General features: G+C 33.6%; 1 protein-coding gene and 1 pseudogene across 2 annotated transcripts; one reads left to right on the top strand and one right to left on the bottom strand.

Moving 5' to 3' along the window:
- Positions 1-347: 347 nt before the first annotated feature.
- LOC111017934 (cytochrome P450 81Q32-like) lies at positions 348-2,589 on the bottom strand (annotated as a pseudogene). The gene is made up of 2 exons (XR_015789224.1): positions 1,243-2,589; positions 348-1,125 (listed from the first exon to the last, which is right to left on the bottom strand). The product of XR_015789224.1 is annotated as a cytochrome P450 81Q32-like (transcript).
- Positions 2,590-12,405: 9,816 nt separating this feature from the next.
- Positions 12,406-14,320, top strand: LOC111017928 (cytochrome P450 81Q32). Its single transcript, XM_022293824.2, has 2 exons — positions 12,406-13,304; positions 13,477-14,320. Exons 1-2 carry the CDS (start codon positions 12,432-12,434, stop codon positions 14,092-14,094), a joined length of 1,491 nt encoding a protein of 496 aa, XP_022149516.1. The 5' UTR covers positions 12,406-12,431; the 3' UTR covers positions 14,095-14,320.
- Positions 14,321-17,144: the final 2,824 nt, after the last annotated feature.

Here is a 17,144-nt window from a genome sequence, read left to right as displayed (position 1 = left end):
ATCTACATTCCCAAAACACAAATGGCCCCTAAAGGAGTTCCATCCCTTAGGGCCAATTTTAAGATAAACGTGTAATATCATAAACAAGAATCTATATATATGTAATTTGAATCTCCATATAGTCTAGCAATGTAATTTGAATCCCCATAAAATCTTAAATATATAGCTATATTTATGTTGGCAGGAAGAAACTAAGTTTTCAAAAAAATAAATGAAAAAAAATATATAGAAAGTTACCTACTAGTTGAAATGGTTTACTAATATGGATGAATAGTTACACAAGCATATACTCATTTGTATGGTGATGATTCTCATTATTAAATTACTGCAATTAATATCCAGTAAAAATGTTTTAAAAACCCAATTTGAATATAGTTTAATAGGTTAAAACACCTATATCCAACTATAAGAAGTTCGTAAGTTCAAATTTATACTGTTGTACTAAAAAAAATTCTAAAATATGAGAACACATTTTTTTAATTGTTTTATATATATGGGCTATTTTTTTAAATGGTGTGTGATTACTTCACCCACCCACAAGAACCCTCATGATTGGGAGTGGTTTACACTTGGCTTTCAATGGTTGAGCTTTTGGCATAGTAATCCCTTGGCCTTCAGTCATGTCAACTAATGAGCTACTCACTCTTTCTCAATCAAAACATTGAATTAGCAACGCTAAAGTTAAGCCAACTATGCATTGTGCCATTCCCATACCAGGACATGCCCTCCTTCCGAACCCGAATGGCAATAGTTTGAATGAATCAGCTTCGGTTGTATTTTCATGCCTTTCAGGCTTAAAACTAGTGACATCTTCCCATAGACTTGGGTCTCTATGTATCGTCCAAGCATTAACAAATATGATCGTATCACGTGGTATATCATATTCTTCTATCTTGCAGTTTTCAGACGCGCAGTGTGGCACAAGCATCAGAGCTGCTGGGGTAAGCCGCAAAGTCTCCAAGATTATTCCTTGCAGATAACTCAAACTCGACAAGTCGTCCTCGTTTACCAATCGTTCTTCTCCAGTGCAACACTCTATCTCAAATCTTGCTTTCTTTATCACATTCGGATTGTTGAGCAAGTGAGATAGAGCCCACTCCAACGTCACTGCTGTTGTATCAATACCTATTAGTTATCCAATATATGAACTAAATTTATCCAACTGCTTTTGATTTGAGTGGTAATTTATTCATCTTTAAAATGATATAAAAAAGGGAGGTTCTGTGTTCGAACCCGACGTACCTGCTAATAATATAACTTGTATGAAACCTTTGATGATTTGATCACTGAAGTATTCAGGTTGAGTGGTCTGCAAGTGAAGCAAATGATCAATCATGGTATTTCCACTTTCTTTTTGGTTCCGAATCTCATCGATCAAAGCTTGAAAGATGGCATCAGCTTCCAATCCAATCTTCATTATCTTCTTCTCGAGACTAGTTGGATCAATCCAATTCCATATGGGTATGAAATCTCCTGGATTCGTTGCCCCAGCATGCAACATAACTAGCTTCACAATATCTCTAAATCTAGCTGCTTTTCCTTCATTATCCAACACGTCGTCTCCATAATACCTCTTTCCCGCAACCATTCTCATGACAATATTGGACATAAGATCCATAAACATCGGCTGAAGCTCCACTACCGAGAATTCTTCCAACTAATTTCCGCTTAACGCACGCAGCAACCGCTGGACTTCGTCTTGTCTGATTCCCGAGAACAGATTAAGGCGTGTCGCCGAGAAAATCTCGTGGGTGCTGATGCGGCGGAGGTTGCGCCAAAGCTCGCCGTAAGGGGCGACAGCGAGTATTGTAAAGTTATAGGCCAAGTGCTTTCCAGTGTTCAAGAACGGCCGATTGGCAAGAACGATATCATTCTTCGTGAAGCATTCACGTACAGTGGAAGGAGATGATACAACTACAACAAGACGGGAGCCGAACCGGAGAGAGAAGATGGGGCCATACTTCTCCGAGAGTTCGTGAAGTTTCCGGTGGAGTGGAGGTTTGATGAGATGGAGGTGGCCTATTAAGGGAAGACAAAAAAGTGGGCTCGGCGGGAGGTTTTGGTTTTGACCTGGCTGCAGCAAAAATTTGACAGCAGCCAGGAGAGAGATCAGAAAGAGACCAAGGTAAAGAAAAATATCATCCATGGTTTGGTTTCTATGATCAGACATCTGTGTTTGAAATGGTGAATAAGTTTTGTCCAAAGTCTTGTGGGAAAGATATTTTGGAGCCTGAGGCTGAAGTTGGGGATGGGTGATGGAGACGCTGGAGGCTGTGTTTGGTTGCAATTAAGAAAGTTGAAAGCCACCACAAAAGTAGTCTTGAGACTACTGTGGGTTTTTCTTTTATTATCCGGATTCGACGGTCCTTTGGCCTTTGGCCAATTTTTTGCTCCTATATTTGGAGTATGTGCACTCTTTCATACGCAAAGGGTTAGATATGTAACTTGAACGTACTCAAGAGCTCAAGCATATTTTTTGGAGCTCCAAACCATCTAAACTATCTCTTGGGGACGAGACTATTGTATGTTGACTTATAGACTCTCACGAGCAAAGACTTTTGATAACAAAGGTGTGATAATGTGTGCTTCTTTTGTGTGTTTCTACCAAATTATTGAATTTTCAAACCACAATTTTTCCAATTTATTTTTTGTTAAATTAATGGTGTCCTATTTAGTCTCTAGTATTTCTTCTTCGTGAATATCTAAATAGAACGAACAATCCAATCCCATGGGTTTACTTCAGAACAAAGTAATTATAATTAGGTTCAGTCATTTGGAATGTGTTTTACGATCCATATAGCGGATCTTTTAATAGAGAAGCTCCGTCCACCTAAGACAAAGAAAAAGGTCGAGATATTTTCTTTAACTATTAAGTTAAACTAATGATTTTTTATTGTATTCCATTACTTTAAAATAGTTTCTAATGAGTGAATTTTTAACTCTACCAATTTGACACATTTACAAAATACTTTTGACTGGTTGATCTCGGGCAAGTTTAAGTATTTGGTTGGTTTTGCAAGTGGAGCTAATTACGTAGACCTATTAGACACAAAATTTAAATTCTAAGAGCTTATTAAAATCTTTTTAGTGTATGAAAACTAAATATAGGCACAACTTTGATCGCTTTTGATGTATTGCCTAGGCTTGCACTCTAATAAAATGAACAGCCACATATTGGGCTTCAACAAAACATAAAGGCCCAAACCAATTTCTAATAAAATTCTGCGAGAAATATGGCTTGAGTCACCCAAAAATCAACAAATATATGTAAAAAGATAGATAATATATATATAAATAAAATATAACTCTAACGTAAGTATAAATTATAATATTAATAATAAAACTTTTAACTTATTTAATGGTGGAATATTTATTTATTAATTTAAATATTTTTTATAATTTTTTTAAAAATAGTTACCAAGACAATGTAAAATTGAAACTTTAATATTTTCACACTAACGAAGATAGATATTAGATTGATACAAATATAAAGAAAAATATCATCCATAAAAGAAAATAGAAAATTCATGAAATTAAAAGCGAAGGTCAACTTTTCTCTCAAGTCTTCTCATAGAAAAAGAAGGGAGATATTTTGTATTTTCTTCGTTGAAACAAAGACTTTACATTCATAATTCATAACGATTGTGTTGCGACACATCATCCAATTGATTTTCTACCAAAACACTAAGCCCATTTATTTTGAACTTTTTTTTTTAATTTTAATCTGACAAATTGCAAAATATATTTTTATATGTATATACCTATTTTAAAATTTTAAAATATCTCTTCTTATGAGAGATTATTTTTTTTCAGAAAAACAACAAATTCAGATTCATTTATTTCAACTAGGGGTAGGAAACTTTTCTTTTTTACATCTCTGTACAAATCGATCGTTAACCGATTGTTAGGTCAATTCGATCGATTAGTCGGTTGATAAGATAGAAAAAGTGGTAAAAAGATATAATATAATAATAAATAAAAGTTTATAAAATAAATATTATATATATAATTCACGTGAATCACATTTTTTTCCTTTTATATTTTTCCACACCTTTTTGTTCCCTTTCTTTTAAATCTTTTCTCCCTCTTTTTTTCACTCTCTTCTGCTTTATCTTTCTCTCATTTTTTCTCTTTACTCTTACATCTTTCCTTTTTTTTCACTCTCAGTGGTCATTCATCCCATCGTTTCTCTATGTGCATAGTTCTCTCTTGTTAATCTAGGCTCATATTGGCCAGTATGTTCAGAATTTTTTTAATAAATATGTGAGAGTGAAGATTTAAACTAACGATTTTTTAATCAGAGATATAAATGTCTTCAGTTAACGTATATGTATAGAGCTTCAAACCTTATTTTTTGTCATTATTATTGTCGCGACTTGCCTATGATAGGGAATGATTGACGTCGTTTAGGAAATAAAATTTAAAGGCTAATATTTTCTCAATACTACATTTGTTCGTGAATTTTCAACTTTAGTTCATTTTAGTCCCTCTACTTTTACAATGTTCATTTTAGTCCCTAGACTTGCAACTCTGATTCATTTTAGTCAATATACTTTCAAAATGTTCGTTTTGGTCTACTTTTAAAAAGTTACTATTTTGGTACCTTAATTTTATTTTTTATTTCATTTTTTTATCACAACTTCAACACGATATTACATTTAATATATTTCTTGAAATGAAACCATGACTTTATATTAAAGGGTTTTCATTATATGTAGAACTTGTGTTAAAATTTTGAAAATATGGATCGAAATGGTCACTTTTTAAAAGTACATAGACTAAAATGAACATTTCAAAATTACAAGGACTAAAATGAACTAAAATTGAAAGTATAGGAACCAAAACAAACATTTTTTAAAGTACGAGGGCCACCAAATGAACAAAACCTAAAACTACAGAAACCAAAGTAGTATTGTTGGAGGTAGATTTCAGCTCACACGTGGCATATTTTGATTGGATAATGAAACTTACTCGTAGTTGTGATTGATAAGCCTTAAGTCTGACTACCTCGACGTCGTCTCCCATGTCCAAGCCAACCTCTTGCACGACCGACCTGACCAAGCTCCCTTTGAATCTCGCTTCCCTTTATTGGTTGAACCGATTGGCTTCACTTCGACTCAGCTCCAGTCTCCGGTAGACTCCAGGATAACACGCCGCAATTCACGGTTACCTTAAACAGTGGTTGAGGCCTTGTCGGGAACATTGTGGGACGAATCGCCTATAAATATAACCTATTCACCTTATTTTCAAGTATGCGAACATCCCTTTTCTCCATGAGAAATAACTTAGATCCTTCCTGACTTTGGCATCAAAGTGTTTTCTCTTTTTTCAGGTCACCTATCCAGTAGACTTCCAGCTCGTCTGTCAGGTTAGCCTACCTTCCGAGTTCGCGGATTGGTCAATTTCCTAATCAAACAAGTATTTTAAACTATTTTTATAAGTGTTATAAAAAAACCTATTTTATAAGTGATTGGCCACAAAATAAAAGATAAAATGAAAATGACTTGCAAAAATTAGATTGGATTGAAATGTTGTTAAGATATGAGAAAGGTGTTAACATCTCACAAGTGTCTGTGAAAATATGGTTGGCAAAATTCTCTTATTTTAAGAAAACTTTATTAATATTTATATTTTTTTTCAAAGAAATGTCTTAATTTGTCTTTCATTGCTTCAATAATGTAGTTATGTTTTGTTTTCTCAAAAGAATAAAAATAAAAATTGTGCGTAGTTATGTTTTGAGGTAGAAGTGCTAATTAACTATCAATTTAAACAATATTAAAACTATCCTCATATATTAAGGAAAATCATTTACCTCAAGAATTTAAGAAAATTTGACATTTCTCAACTCATCTTATGAAGCTTAAATTATTTATTATTCATGAAAATATTCTTTTTTGACTTTTTTTCAAAAAAATAAAATAAAATAAAGGTTAAAGTTCATATTTTGAAAACTAAGGATGAAAATGATCTGACAACAATTCATGACTACGAGGATAATCTTTTATATGTATTTTAGTTTATATTTTTTTTTCCTCAATTTAATCCTTATTATTAATTTTCTAAAATTATCCACCCATCCCTGTCCTTAACCCTTACCATTTATTTTTAATTTGAATCTAATATAAAAAAATCAACATTTTAATTTTGCAATCAATTATTTAACAACTGAATCCATACAAAAAAAAAAATCCTCCAATAATTAAATTAAATCTTCCAATTACTAAGGTGAAAAAAAGATTTGCATGATCCAAAAATAAATGCATAAGATTTGTCTAGATTTAATTACAAAAAAAAAAGATTTCATAAATTTCGAGCAAATATTACCTTAAATGCCCGAGATTTAATTGACAACAAGGCAAGAGGGGAAAAAAGACCAAAAAAAAACTAAGACTTATGGATTTTGCTTTTCTGGAGCGGGATCCACACATCAATCCTTTTTTTTTCTGTCCCCTATTTGTTGTCAATTAAATCTCAGTTATTTAATGTAATATTGGTCCGAAATTTATGAAATCTAGATTTTTTTAACTAAATCCCGACAAATATTATATAATTTTCTACCTTCAATTTTTCATATTAAACAATTAAATATCTAAAATTCCATTTTGTAATTTTAAATTTTTTTATCGATTTTTTCCATATTAAATTTTTAATTAACTATTTCAGTTAGATTTTTTTGTATTCGTAATTGATTTTTAAAATTTGTAATGGATTTTTGTGAGAGATTTGGGGAGGGAATAAAGATAGAAATTTGTTTTTTTCTTATGACAAGGAGGAAAAGATTGTTGATTTTGAAACATGAGGGTACCACAGTAATTTCACATTTTTAAATTATGAAAGGGGTTCAAAAAAAGGAAGGAGTAGTCAAAAACTAGTTTTTTTTTCTAAAAAGGGGTCGTAAATCCAAAATGAATTTATTGAATGTGTCATATATCCCTATTTCTCATATCTATAAATGTTAAAAAAAAATAAAAAAAAATAGAAAGTAGATTTTTGGGATTAAAAAGTGAAGGTGATTGGTGAACTACTTCTCTCTCAAAGTTGTCACCATAGTATTAAATATCTGTCGACACATCAACATGTCTATTGACATTTCTATGTATTATCATAAGTTTGACATCCACACGAGGAGTTAATTGACATTTCTATCATATTACAAAAAACAAAATCGACAAAATAGGAAAAATATCAAGTGTCACTAATATATACCTAATATTAGTATTAATCATTTTAACTTATTTAAAAATAGAAAAATATTTATTTGTTCATTTTAATATTTTTATGATATTTTTAATTTCTCGAACTTTTATAGAAATATCCATCGACATTGACATTTTATTTATATTTCCATGAAATTGTGTCTTTGAAACCTTTCTAAAAGATAATGAAAGATTAATTCTCCACTAATTATGTAAGGCGTAGAGTAAGCCTTTTTAAATACAAGAGCAGTGTAAGCCTTTTTAAATACAATGGTAGTGTGAAATAACTAATTAACAAAATATCAATTAACTGGAATCGACTGTAATCAGTGATTACAACCTCGACATTTCTATCAACATCAACTTTTAAAATCAAACATCGACATTTCTATCTACATCAACATTTAAAATCTTGGTGGTAACGTTGCAAAAAAGGTAAGATATTTGTATTTTCATCCTTGAATCATCTGAGTTTGAGGATCGAACTTAAGATCTCTTAATTGTAGATATATGATAATTACCGTTGAGTTATGCTCGCTTTGACATTATACAAATTCTGTTATTCTGTTATTTTAAGAAAAATGATCTTTTATGACAACCATATTACTGGTAAGAAATTAGTTCTTTCATATTTTTTTAAGAGAAAATGTCTTAGTTTGTCTTTCATTACTTAATAACGTAGCTATGTTTTTACAAAGAAGTGCTAATTAACTATCAATTTAACCAATATTAAAAATTATCCTCAAATGTTAAGGGAAATCAATAATTTTAGAAAATTTTGATATTTCCCGACTCATCTTAGGAAGCTTAAACTATTTTTAAAATATTTTTTATTTAGGAAAATATTCTTATTTGCTTTTTCCATGTGTAAATATGCGTTTGAGATAAATCTTGGACTCCTGATAATAATCCGGCACCTTAGGACCGTTTGATAACCATTTTATTTTTAGTTTTTGGTTTTTTAAAAACAGGGTATTTGATAACTAATTCAACTATCTATTTTTTATTTTTCAAAAACCATTTCGAAATTGTATGTAAATTTAAAAAAGAAAAATTCAAAAACAGATTTCTTCTAAATACTCAACTTTTTTTTCTTTCTCATATTTATCTCTAAAAATTTCTTTCTCAGTCAAAATTTTTTTCTTTCTAAATTTGTCTCCAAATTTTTTTTTTATTTTTCTATCTCTAAATTTTTCGTATTTTTTTTTATTTGTCTCCCTCCCCACCCCACCCCACCCCCAAATTTTTTTTTTATCTCTATGTATATTTATTTTTTTTCTAACAGATTAGTTTCATTTCTCTCCCTAAAAATTTAATATTTTTTCGAATTTTTTCTATTTAAAATTGTGTCTTTTATAACTATTTTTTATTCTTAATATATTTTTTCTTCTGAAAATTGTATCTTATTTTCTCGTTCAATTTTCTATCACTGTAATTTTTATTTATCTCTGTATTTATTTACTCTCCTTGAAAATTATATTTTGGATCTTATTTTTATCTCTAAATTTTTTCCACTACAATTTTTCTCTTTCTTTCTAATTCTTTTTCTTTAACATATCTTTTCCTCTCGATTTTACTATTTTTTTTATTTTTCTCTTTTTGTCTTTAACTTTTCTTTCACTATTTTTTTTTTCTAAATCTTTAGAGATAAAAACAAGATTCAAAATATAATTTTTAGAGAAAATAATAAAAGTTACGATGAGATAAAACTGAACGAAAAAAAAATATAATTTTCAGAGGAAAAAATAGATTAGGAAGACAAAGAAAAGTTACCAAAGATGTAATTTTAGAGAGAAAAAAGTTCGAAAAAATATTAAATTTTTAGAGAGATAAATGAAACTGATCTAGTGACTCTTTTTTTTTTTATAGATGGATATTTTCACCAACAAACCGAATCGGTTGGGTTAGGTTCGTTGGGTTGTCGGGTTTTTTGAACACCTTTAATCATGCCAGATCAGACCTCCGAACTAAAGGGGCACTCAAAGAATAAATGATCCCGGGACTCCAAGCCAGCACAAAACACACAGGAAGCAAGAACAAAAGAATCCCAACGACATAATCGATCCCTCATTACCAAGACGATCACGCACTGGCAACCAAGCAATGAAAGAATGCTTCGGAATGTTCCCACCGAACCAAAGCAGAGAAAACCAAGGAACAGGAGGTCGGGTCGGCCGCAACACCCCCACGCACTCGACACCGAGAAAAGACCCGATGGCGCACGAATCCAAAAAGGCATATCAACACTCCCAACTAAAACCAACACAGATGAAACCTCAATGACCAGCTGGCGAAGATCAGCCGACCCCCGAGGCCAGCGCCACGAACCATCAGGAAATAGAAATAGGCAACCTTCACTCAAGATGAGCTTATAGTATCATAGATAATTTGATCACCAGATCTCAGATAAATCAGGCCCATGGGGAGCCAAGCATCATGCGACACAAAACAACGCTACCCATCTCCAATAGCAAATCGAACCAGAGGTCGAAAAACATCCTGAACAGAAAGAATATCCAGCCAACACCAAAAGAATTGAGGTGAGGCACGAACGGTCCACAAACAATCCCCACGAAGAATATAGGCCCCCACCCAAGCCACCAAAAGAGAGCCAGCCCTCGTAAAAAAAGCCAGAGCAACTTCATTATAGCGGCAAAATTCCACAAAGCTAAATGACGCACACCTAAACCACCCTCCCGCAAAGTAATACACACCTCAGATCAAGCCACCTTAGCCCCCGATCGCCCACTCTCACAACCTTTCCACAGGAAAGAACGTAGAATCTGCTCAACATCATGAACAACCCGAGCTGGAAGGATAAACACACTAACCCAATAGACCTAAAAGCTATGCAGAATTGATCGAATAAGCTGCAAACGACCAGCGAAAGAAAGCACCCGAACCGACCAACTCGGAACACGAGAAACAATCCGACTCAAACAAAGGTTGATAATCACGATGGGAAAGCCGACGCGAAAGGAGCGAAACCCCGAGATAACGCACAGGAAGAGAACCCACCGAAAAGCCTAAGAAAACTGCCAACTGCTCCACCTCAACATCAGGAAGGCTCGCCCCAAAAAACGAGCTCTTCCGAGTATTCGCCACAAAACTTGCCAACTCTCCAAAAGAGGCCAAAACATCCTTTACAAAGGATAAAGAACCAAGGTCACCGTGCAAGAAAATCATCAAGTCATCTGCAAAACATAAATGAGTAAGACCAACCCTATCACATTTATGATGAAATCGAAAATTTGGCGGCGACCTATTTAACATCAGAGACAACACCTCCATGGCTATAACAAAAAGATATGGGGATAGAGGATCCCCTTGACGCAAATCCCGACGGCCAGGAAAATACCCCTCAAGTGCACCATTCAAAGAGACCGAGAATATGGGGGAGGTAACACAAGCCCGAATCCAATTCACAAACCGGGGGAGTCCGAATAGCCAACAAATTAAGACCAAAAAGAAAATCCCAATGAACAGATTCATAAGCCTTCTGAAAGATCCATCTTTAACACACATTGAGACACTCTCTTATTCATATGATAACCACCCACAAGCTCTTGGCACAACAAAATATTGTCAACAATACGATGTCCTAGCACAAAAGTAGATTGATTTTGACTAATAAAACTAGGGAGCCAAACCTTCAACAATTAGCTAGTAACTTCGTAATGCATTTATAAAGTACATTACAGTAAGAGATCAGACTGAAATCGCCCATATTCAAGACGCTATGAACCTTAGAAATAAGCGTGATAGACGTTCCATTCAACCCCACGGTAAAAGTGAGGTGTCAAAAAGTCCAGCACAGTTCGACAAAAATCATCCCACAAACTTTAATTTTCCGCAATTGACACAGTATTTCCTTATTTTTTTGTCTTAATCTTTTTTGTTTTTTTGTGAAAAGTAGTCGGTACTTTTTGAGTTATTTATTTATTTATTATTTTACGGAAAAGGATGACTTACTTGTCTTCGAGAATAAATGGCAACAACTAACTCTCTCCAAAACCATATATCTTTTAAATCACAAATCATTCTTCTTTTAACATTTTAGATTTAAATACTTTATATTTTGTTGGATCTATTTTTCACATGGATTCATTTGGATTGATATCTTTAATTTTAAAACATTAATTTTGGTCCTATTTTTAACATTTATTCATTTTAGTCATTTACTTTTAAAATTACAATTTTTGTTGTTAAACGCTTTTAAAGGAGGATCAATTTGGTCCTTATTCACACCAAATTTCATATGGAATGAGAACCTTTTAATAAAAACTCAGGACTATATTTTAAGAAATTTAGTGATTAAAATATAATGGTAAAATTGTCGTTGAAAAGATGAGATAAAAATGAAAATGAAGATACCAAAATGATCACTTTTAAAAAGTCTAAGGACACCAAGTTATACATTTTGGAAGTATAAGGATCAAAATGAACTAAAATGAAAAGTATAATAATTAAGAACAAAAATAGAATAAGAACTAAATTAGTATTTAAAACTACTACTATTGAAAAAAAATTAATACGTAAATGATGAAATTAAAATTTTTAAAATACCAGAGATTAAATTAAAAAAAAGTGTGAACATTTATGCATGGTCAAGTGCGTTGCATCGGAGAAATGTCTCATATGAGATGATAATCCTTTTTCTCAGGTTGAAACATTGCATCAAATCAAACTTTGGCAATGAGATATCTTTCGGAAAGATTATTTCCCTCATTTCTTTCTTGGCTGATCCAATTAAATATTTGACAAATAAAAGAGAAATGAAAAAATAAAATTTTCTTTGAAAAGATTAAGAATTTTCAAATAATGGTAGTAATAACACTGTTGCTTATTATTAGAAACCAAATTTTAGGCTTAAAGATAAAACTTAGGCTCCTCTGACTCCATACTTTTGACACAATTAAATATTTGTCAAAGGAATGTTTTTTATTTCTCTTTCTTTGTTCTCAAATATTTAATTATGGTGAGGAAAATGTTGCTTTTCACCTTAAGGAACAAAATATTTTCCTTTCACAAAGTAATGAGTTGTGAAATAATTAATGGTAGTAAGGATAATGTTGCTCCTTGTCGGTGAAGAACCATTTTTTTGGTACAACATAACAATCCGTTGAGATCATTGGACTGATGAGCCAAATTTTATCCTCATCTATATATGAGGATGGATCAACTTCCCTGATTAACACCAGCTGAAGGAGAAACCAAAGCCAAAATTGGGCAGCAATGGATATTCTCTTGCTCTCCATTTTTCTCTCCCTTCTCCTTGCCTTCCTCCTCTTTCGACCTCATCGTCGGAACAACCTCCCACCGAGCCCGCTTTTTTCTCTTCCGATAATCGGCCATCTCCATCTCGTCAAACACTCCGTACACCGAACACTTCACAACCTCTCCCACAACTATGGCCGTGTCTTCTCCCTCCGATTCGGTTCACGTCTCGTCGTAGTTGTATCATCTCCTTCTGTCGTGCAAGAATGCTTTACGAAGAACGATATCATTCTCGCAAATCGGCCGCTATTGGACACTGCAAAACACTTAGCCTACAACCAGACCACCATGGCAGTTGCCCCTTACGGTGACCATTGGCGACACCTTCGCCGCATCGGCGCCCTTGAGATCTTTTCAACAACTCGAATGAATCTGTTCTTGGGGATTCGAGAAGGTGAAGTTAAACGTTTGATGCGTAAATTATGCGGCAGTTCGTTTGTAGAATTCACGGTGGTGGAGCCGGGGTCGATGATTTTGGATCTTATGTTCAATATCATTATGAGAATCGTGGCTGGGAAGAAGTATTATGATGACGACATGTCGAATGATGGAAAATCGAGGAAATTTAGAGAGGCGGTGAAAGAAACTATGGCGCATGGTGGGGCAACGAATCCAGGAGACTTCATACCTATATGGAATTGGATTGATCCTACTGGTTTGGAAAAGAAGATGATGAAGCTTGGACACACAATGGATGAACTTCTTCAAGAACTTCTTGATGAGATAAGGAATCAGAAAAATGAAGGCAATACTATGATTGAGCATTTACTTTGCTTGCAAAAATCTGAGCCTGAAAATCATAGTGACCTAATTATCAAAGGCCTCGTACATGTATCTCTCTCTTCCGTCTCTCCGTACTCTTTCTTTTCCATTTTTGATCGCACATCTTGAAAAGATAGGAGACCTAACAAGAATTTATAATATAAGTGGACTACTCTTTTCATTATTAATTGATTTTGAGATACAACAATATTGATAAAAAAGTACTTGCTTTATCTTGCAGGTCATATTAATAGCAGGAATTGATACGATTGGAGTGACGTTAGAATGGGCGCTCTCCCATCTACTCAACAATCCGGAGGTGTTAGAGAAAGCAAAAGCCGAGATAGATAATTCCATTGGACAAGAGCGTATGGTCAATGAAGCTGATTTGTCAAGTTTAAGTTATGTGCAAGGAATAATTTTTGAGACTCTACGACTAACCCCAGCAGCTCCTTTGCTTGTGGCGCATTGCCCATCTGAAGATTGTAAAATAGGAGGGTATGATATACCACGGGATGCAATTGTATTGATTAATGCTTGGGCTATTCATAGAGATCCTGAACTATGGGAAGATGCCACCAGCTTTAGGCCTGAAAGGCATACAAATGCAATTGGAGTTGACTCATACAAATTATTACCATTTGGTTTGGGGAGGAGAGCCTGCCCTGGAATGGGAATGGCTCAACGTGTAGTTGGCTTGACTTTGGCATCGTTGATTCAATGCTTTGAGTGGAAAAGAGCGAGTAGCTTATTGGTTGACATGACTGAAGGTGGAGGACTCACTATGCCCAAAGCTCAACCATTGGTAGCCAAGTGTAGACCACGTCCAATCATGAGAGCTATTCTCAATGAAATGTAGTTGAGCACAATATTTAAAATGGGCCTCTCAAGTAGCAAAAGAATGTAGGATATATATCACTTTATGAGATGGTTTAGGATGGTCAATTTCATAATCTGAAGCATGTTATGAATTTTTTGAAGGTGAAGTGTTATGTGTTTTGATTCATAAGGGTGAGATTGAACATGTATAATTTAATATGCATATTATTTTTGAGGCATAATGAAATTGGGGGTTGTGTTCTTTATGTATGATTATTTGGGTCTCAAACGAGAGGGTATTCTCAATTTTTTGAACTTAAAAAAAAAAAATCTAAACTCACGATTATAAGATCATAGGAAACTATTTATTAAATGATTAATTGGAGTTAAGGAGGAAAGAAATAGTTGGGTGGGGTAAAATGATAATATAGCTTCCTCCTATACTTATGAATAGCCTAATGAAAAGTTAATTGCAGATAATGATTATACTTTATGTTATCGAGTAAATCTGGACCATAGGGCCGAAAACCTAGGTTAAACCAAGCACACTGAACCCAAAGATTGAGCGCACTAGATCGAAGGTCGAATGCACATGAGCGATCTGTACTAGGAGAAATCTGGTAGAGGGGGCGCTAGCACCTTGAATTCGAATCCTAACACGCTCGAGAGAATTGCTCCAAACGCAACGCACCCTCTACTGGGGTAAGAGTGAACGAGAGTGTCGGTGGTCTCCCTATTCGTCTATCTCTCCATATACAAACGACACCAAAACCAAAATTGAGGTACATAAAAAATTCTTACGCAAAAAATACTTTTGTGTGAATCCTAATTTGAACAAGACATACATTGTGAAGCAGACTTTCACTAAGATTTTTGTAATTGCTCTACGTGTTCCATACCTGTTTATTCTCATCTTATTACTAACTTAAGGATCAGAGTGTAAACAACGTAGCGTTGAACTCGAAAACAGAAAACAAAACAAAAGATTTGTAACTAATAATTTAATTAGATTTGATTGAATAGTTTGATTTGAAAAATGACCAAAGGATTGAGATATCACGGCTAAAGGACAGTTAGACTTAAACTACAAGATTTTATGTGGACAAATTTACCCTCCCATCAAAATAGATAAATTTATCCTTATAAATTTGTGATGAAAATACCCTTCAACAAATCTTTAGTACACCTAAATTTTAGGAAACGAGATAGTAAACCAAAATTATAAAGTTCAAAAATTTTAAGTACGTTGAAATTTCAAAATTTAGAAATTTTGTAAGCTAAAATTTGTTGAATGCATACTTTAAAATAAAAATATATTAGGATTGAATCAAAATATAAAATGGAATAAAAAAACGTAAAATAAATTTAAAGAAGTGGAAAATGAATAAAGAATAAGATTAAAACTCAAAAATACTATTTTAAAAAAAAGGATGGAGTAGTTGTATTGTATAAGATGAAAATTAATACCATGTCAGGATCCATTATGGAAGGGAAAGACAACTTAAAAGACTCATTCACACTTTTGCCCTAACTCCTTCCTCCCACTTTTGCCCTAACTCATTCTTCCTAAAATCAAATAAAATTTGATTCAATCCTCAAGCCTCAAGTCTCGTGTGCCTCAAGCTTTCGACGTCCAGAACCGATAACCTCCCTCTTCGGCATCACTCAAGCCTCCTTCAATCTCAAGCCTTCCTTCGACCTCCCTAACCTCCGTGAAGGGTAAGTACCTACAGAACCTATAACCTCCAAATTGAAGCTTTCGAAATTTACACTCGGAACCCAAAACAACTCAGATTTTTAGGAACCCAGATTTTGTACTTTCAAATTTTGAAACCTAGATTTCGAAACCCATAACCCAGAACCTCCAAATTTCGACGTTCCTCCGTCAAATTTCGAAATCCTCCGTCAGCGTTGCTTCAATGTTCCTCCAGATTCAAAGCCTTCCTTCGGCATTCCTCCGTCAAGGGTAGGTAATTTTTTTTTGTAACCAACTGCTTTTTTTTACCAACCTCTGATATTCAAACGATTTTGTTGGACACAACTAATTTTGTAGGACACCATGTAGATCTGGTTGGTTGGGGGAGATTAATAAATAATAAAAATATTGTTAAAATTAGATTGCCATGTAGTTAGATTGCAAAAAATTTTAAATAACATGTGCAGGAAAGTATTGTTATTAAAGAATATTAAGGAGACACTTTGGGAGATTAGATTCCGAAACCAGCTTGAGAATATGTTTAACTTGGGTTTCCATGGTCACGAGGAATAAAAGAAAGAATAGTGGATTACAAAAAAAGAAAAAAAAAACGAGAATGACAGATATAAAACGATGAGGGGGTTCTTTGTATTTATTTATTGCCTATATTGTGTAAAGAAGATACATTTACTGAGGAATATGTTCAACGGTGAGGGGGCTCTTTGTTTCCATGGTCACTAGGAATATGTTCAACTTTGTATTTATTTGAAACATTTCCGCTGGCTGTATTTAATGAGGATTACAACCATTGGTTTTATTCATGCTCTTACTCTCTACTTGTTTATATTAATATGATGCATTATCTAAAATTTGACTGAAGATTTACTGTCTTTTATTGTTGTCTAAAGTTATTAGTCATGAATGTTGATGGATATTGGTTTTCTATATCTACAACTGTTTTTGGATTAGGATAACCCAGTCAAAATGGTCATATACTCTGTAGAAAACTATATCTACCCAGTTGTATTGAAATTTGTTGCTTATTTTGTGAGATAGGGTAGGAACTTCCTCATTTCCCTTTGTCAATAAACATTCTTTTGAAATCCTGATGTATTCATTAAAACTCCCTTTTAATGCAATAACATAAAATGCCTTCTTCAACTCTTCTTTAGTTTAAAAGACAGAGAATTCTTCCAATGTGAAATTAGAGTGAGCACAATCAAAGACAATATGGTCCATAAAGGTAAATTTCTTCCTCTTAAGGTAAACTGTATTCTGATTGGTGTCTGCACTTCCACTACCCCGTAGATGGTGTTATATACGGGGCCAGTAAGGTAAACTGTATTCTGAGCGGCGTCTTCACTTCCACTGTCTCCGTAGATGGTGTTATATAC

This window comes from Momordica charantia (genome assembly GCF_013281855.1).
Source record: "Momordica charantia cultivar OHB3-1 chromosome 2 unlocalized genomic scaffold, Mcharantia_2.0 BLBB01000002.1, whole genome shotgun sequence".
In the NCBI taxonomy this organism is placed as follows: Eukaryota; Viridiplantae; Streptophyta; class Magnoliopsida; order Cucurbitales; family Cucurbitaceae; genus Momordica; species Momordica charantia.
This window is presented reverse-complemented; position numbering and strand designations above follow the sequence as displayed.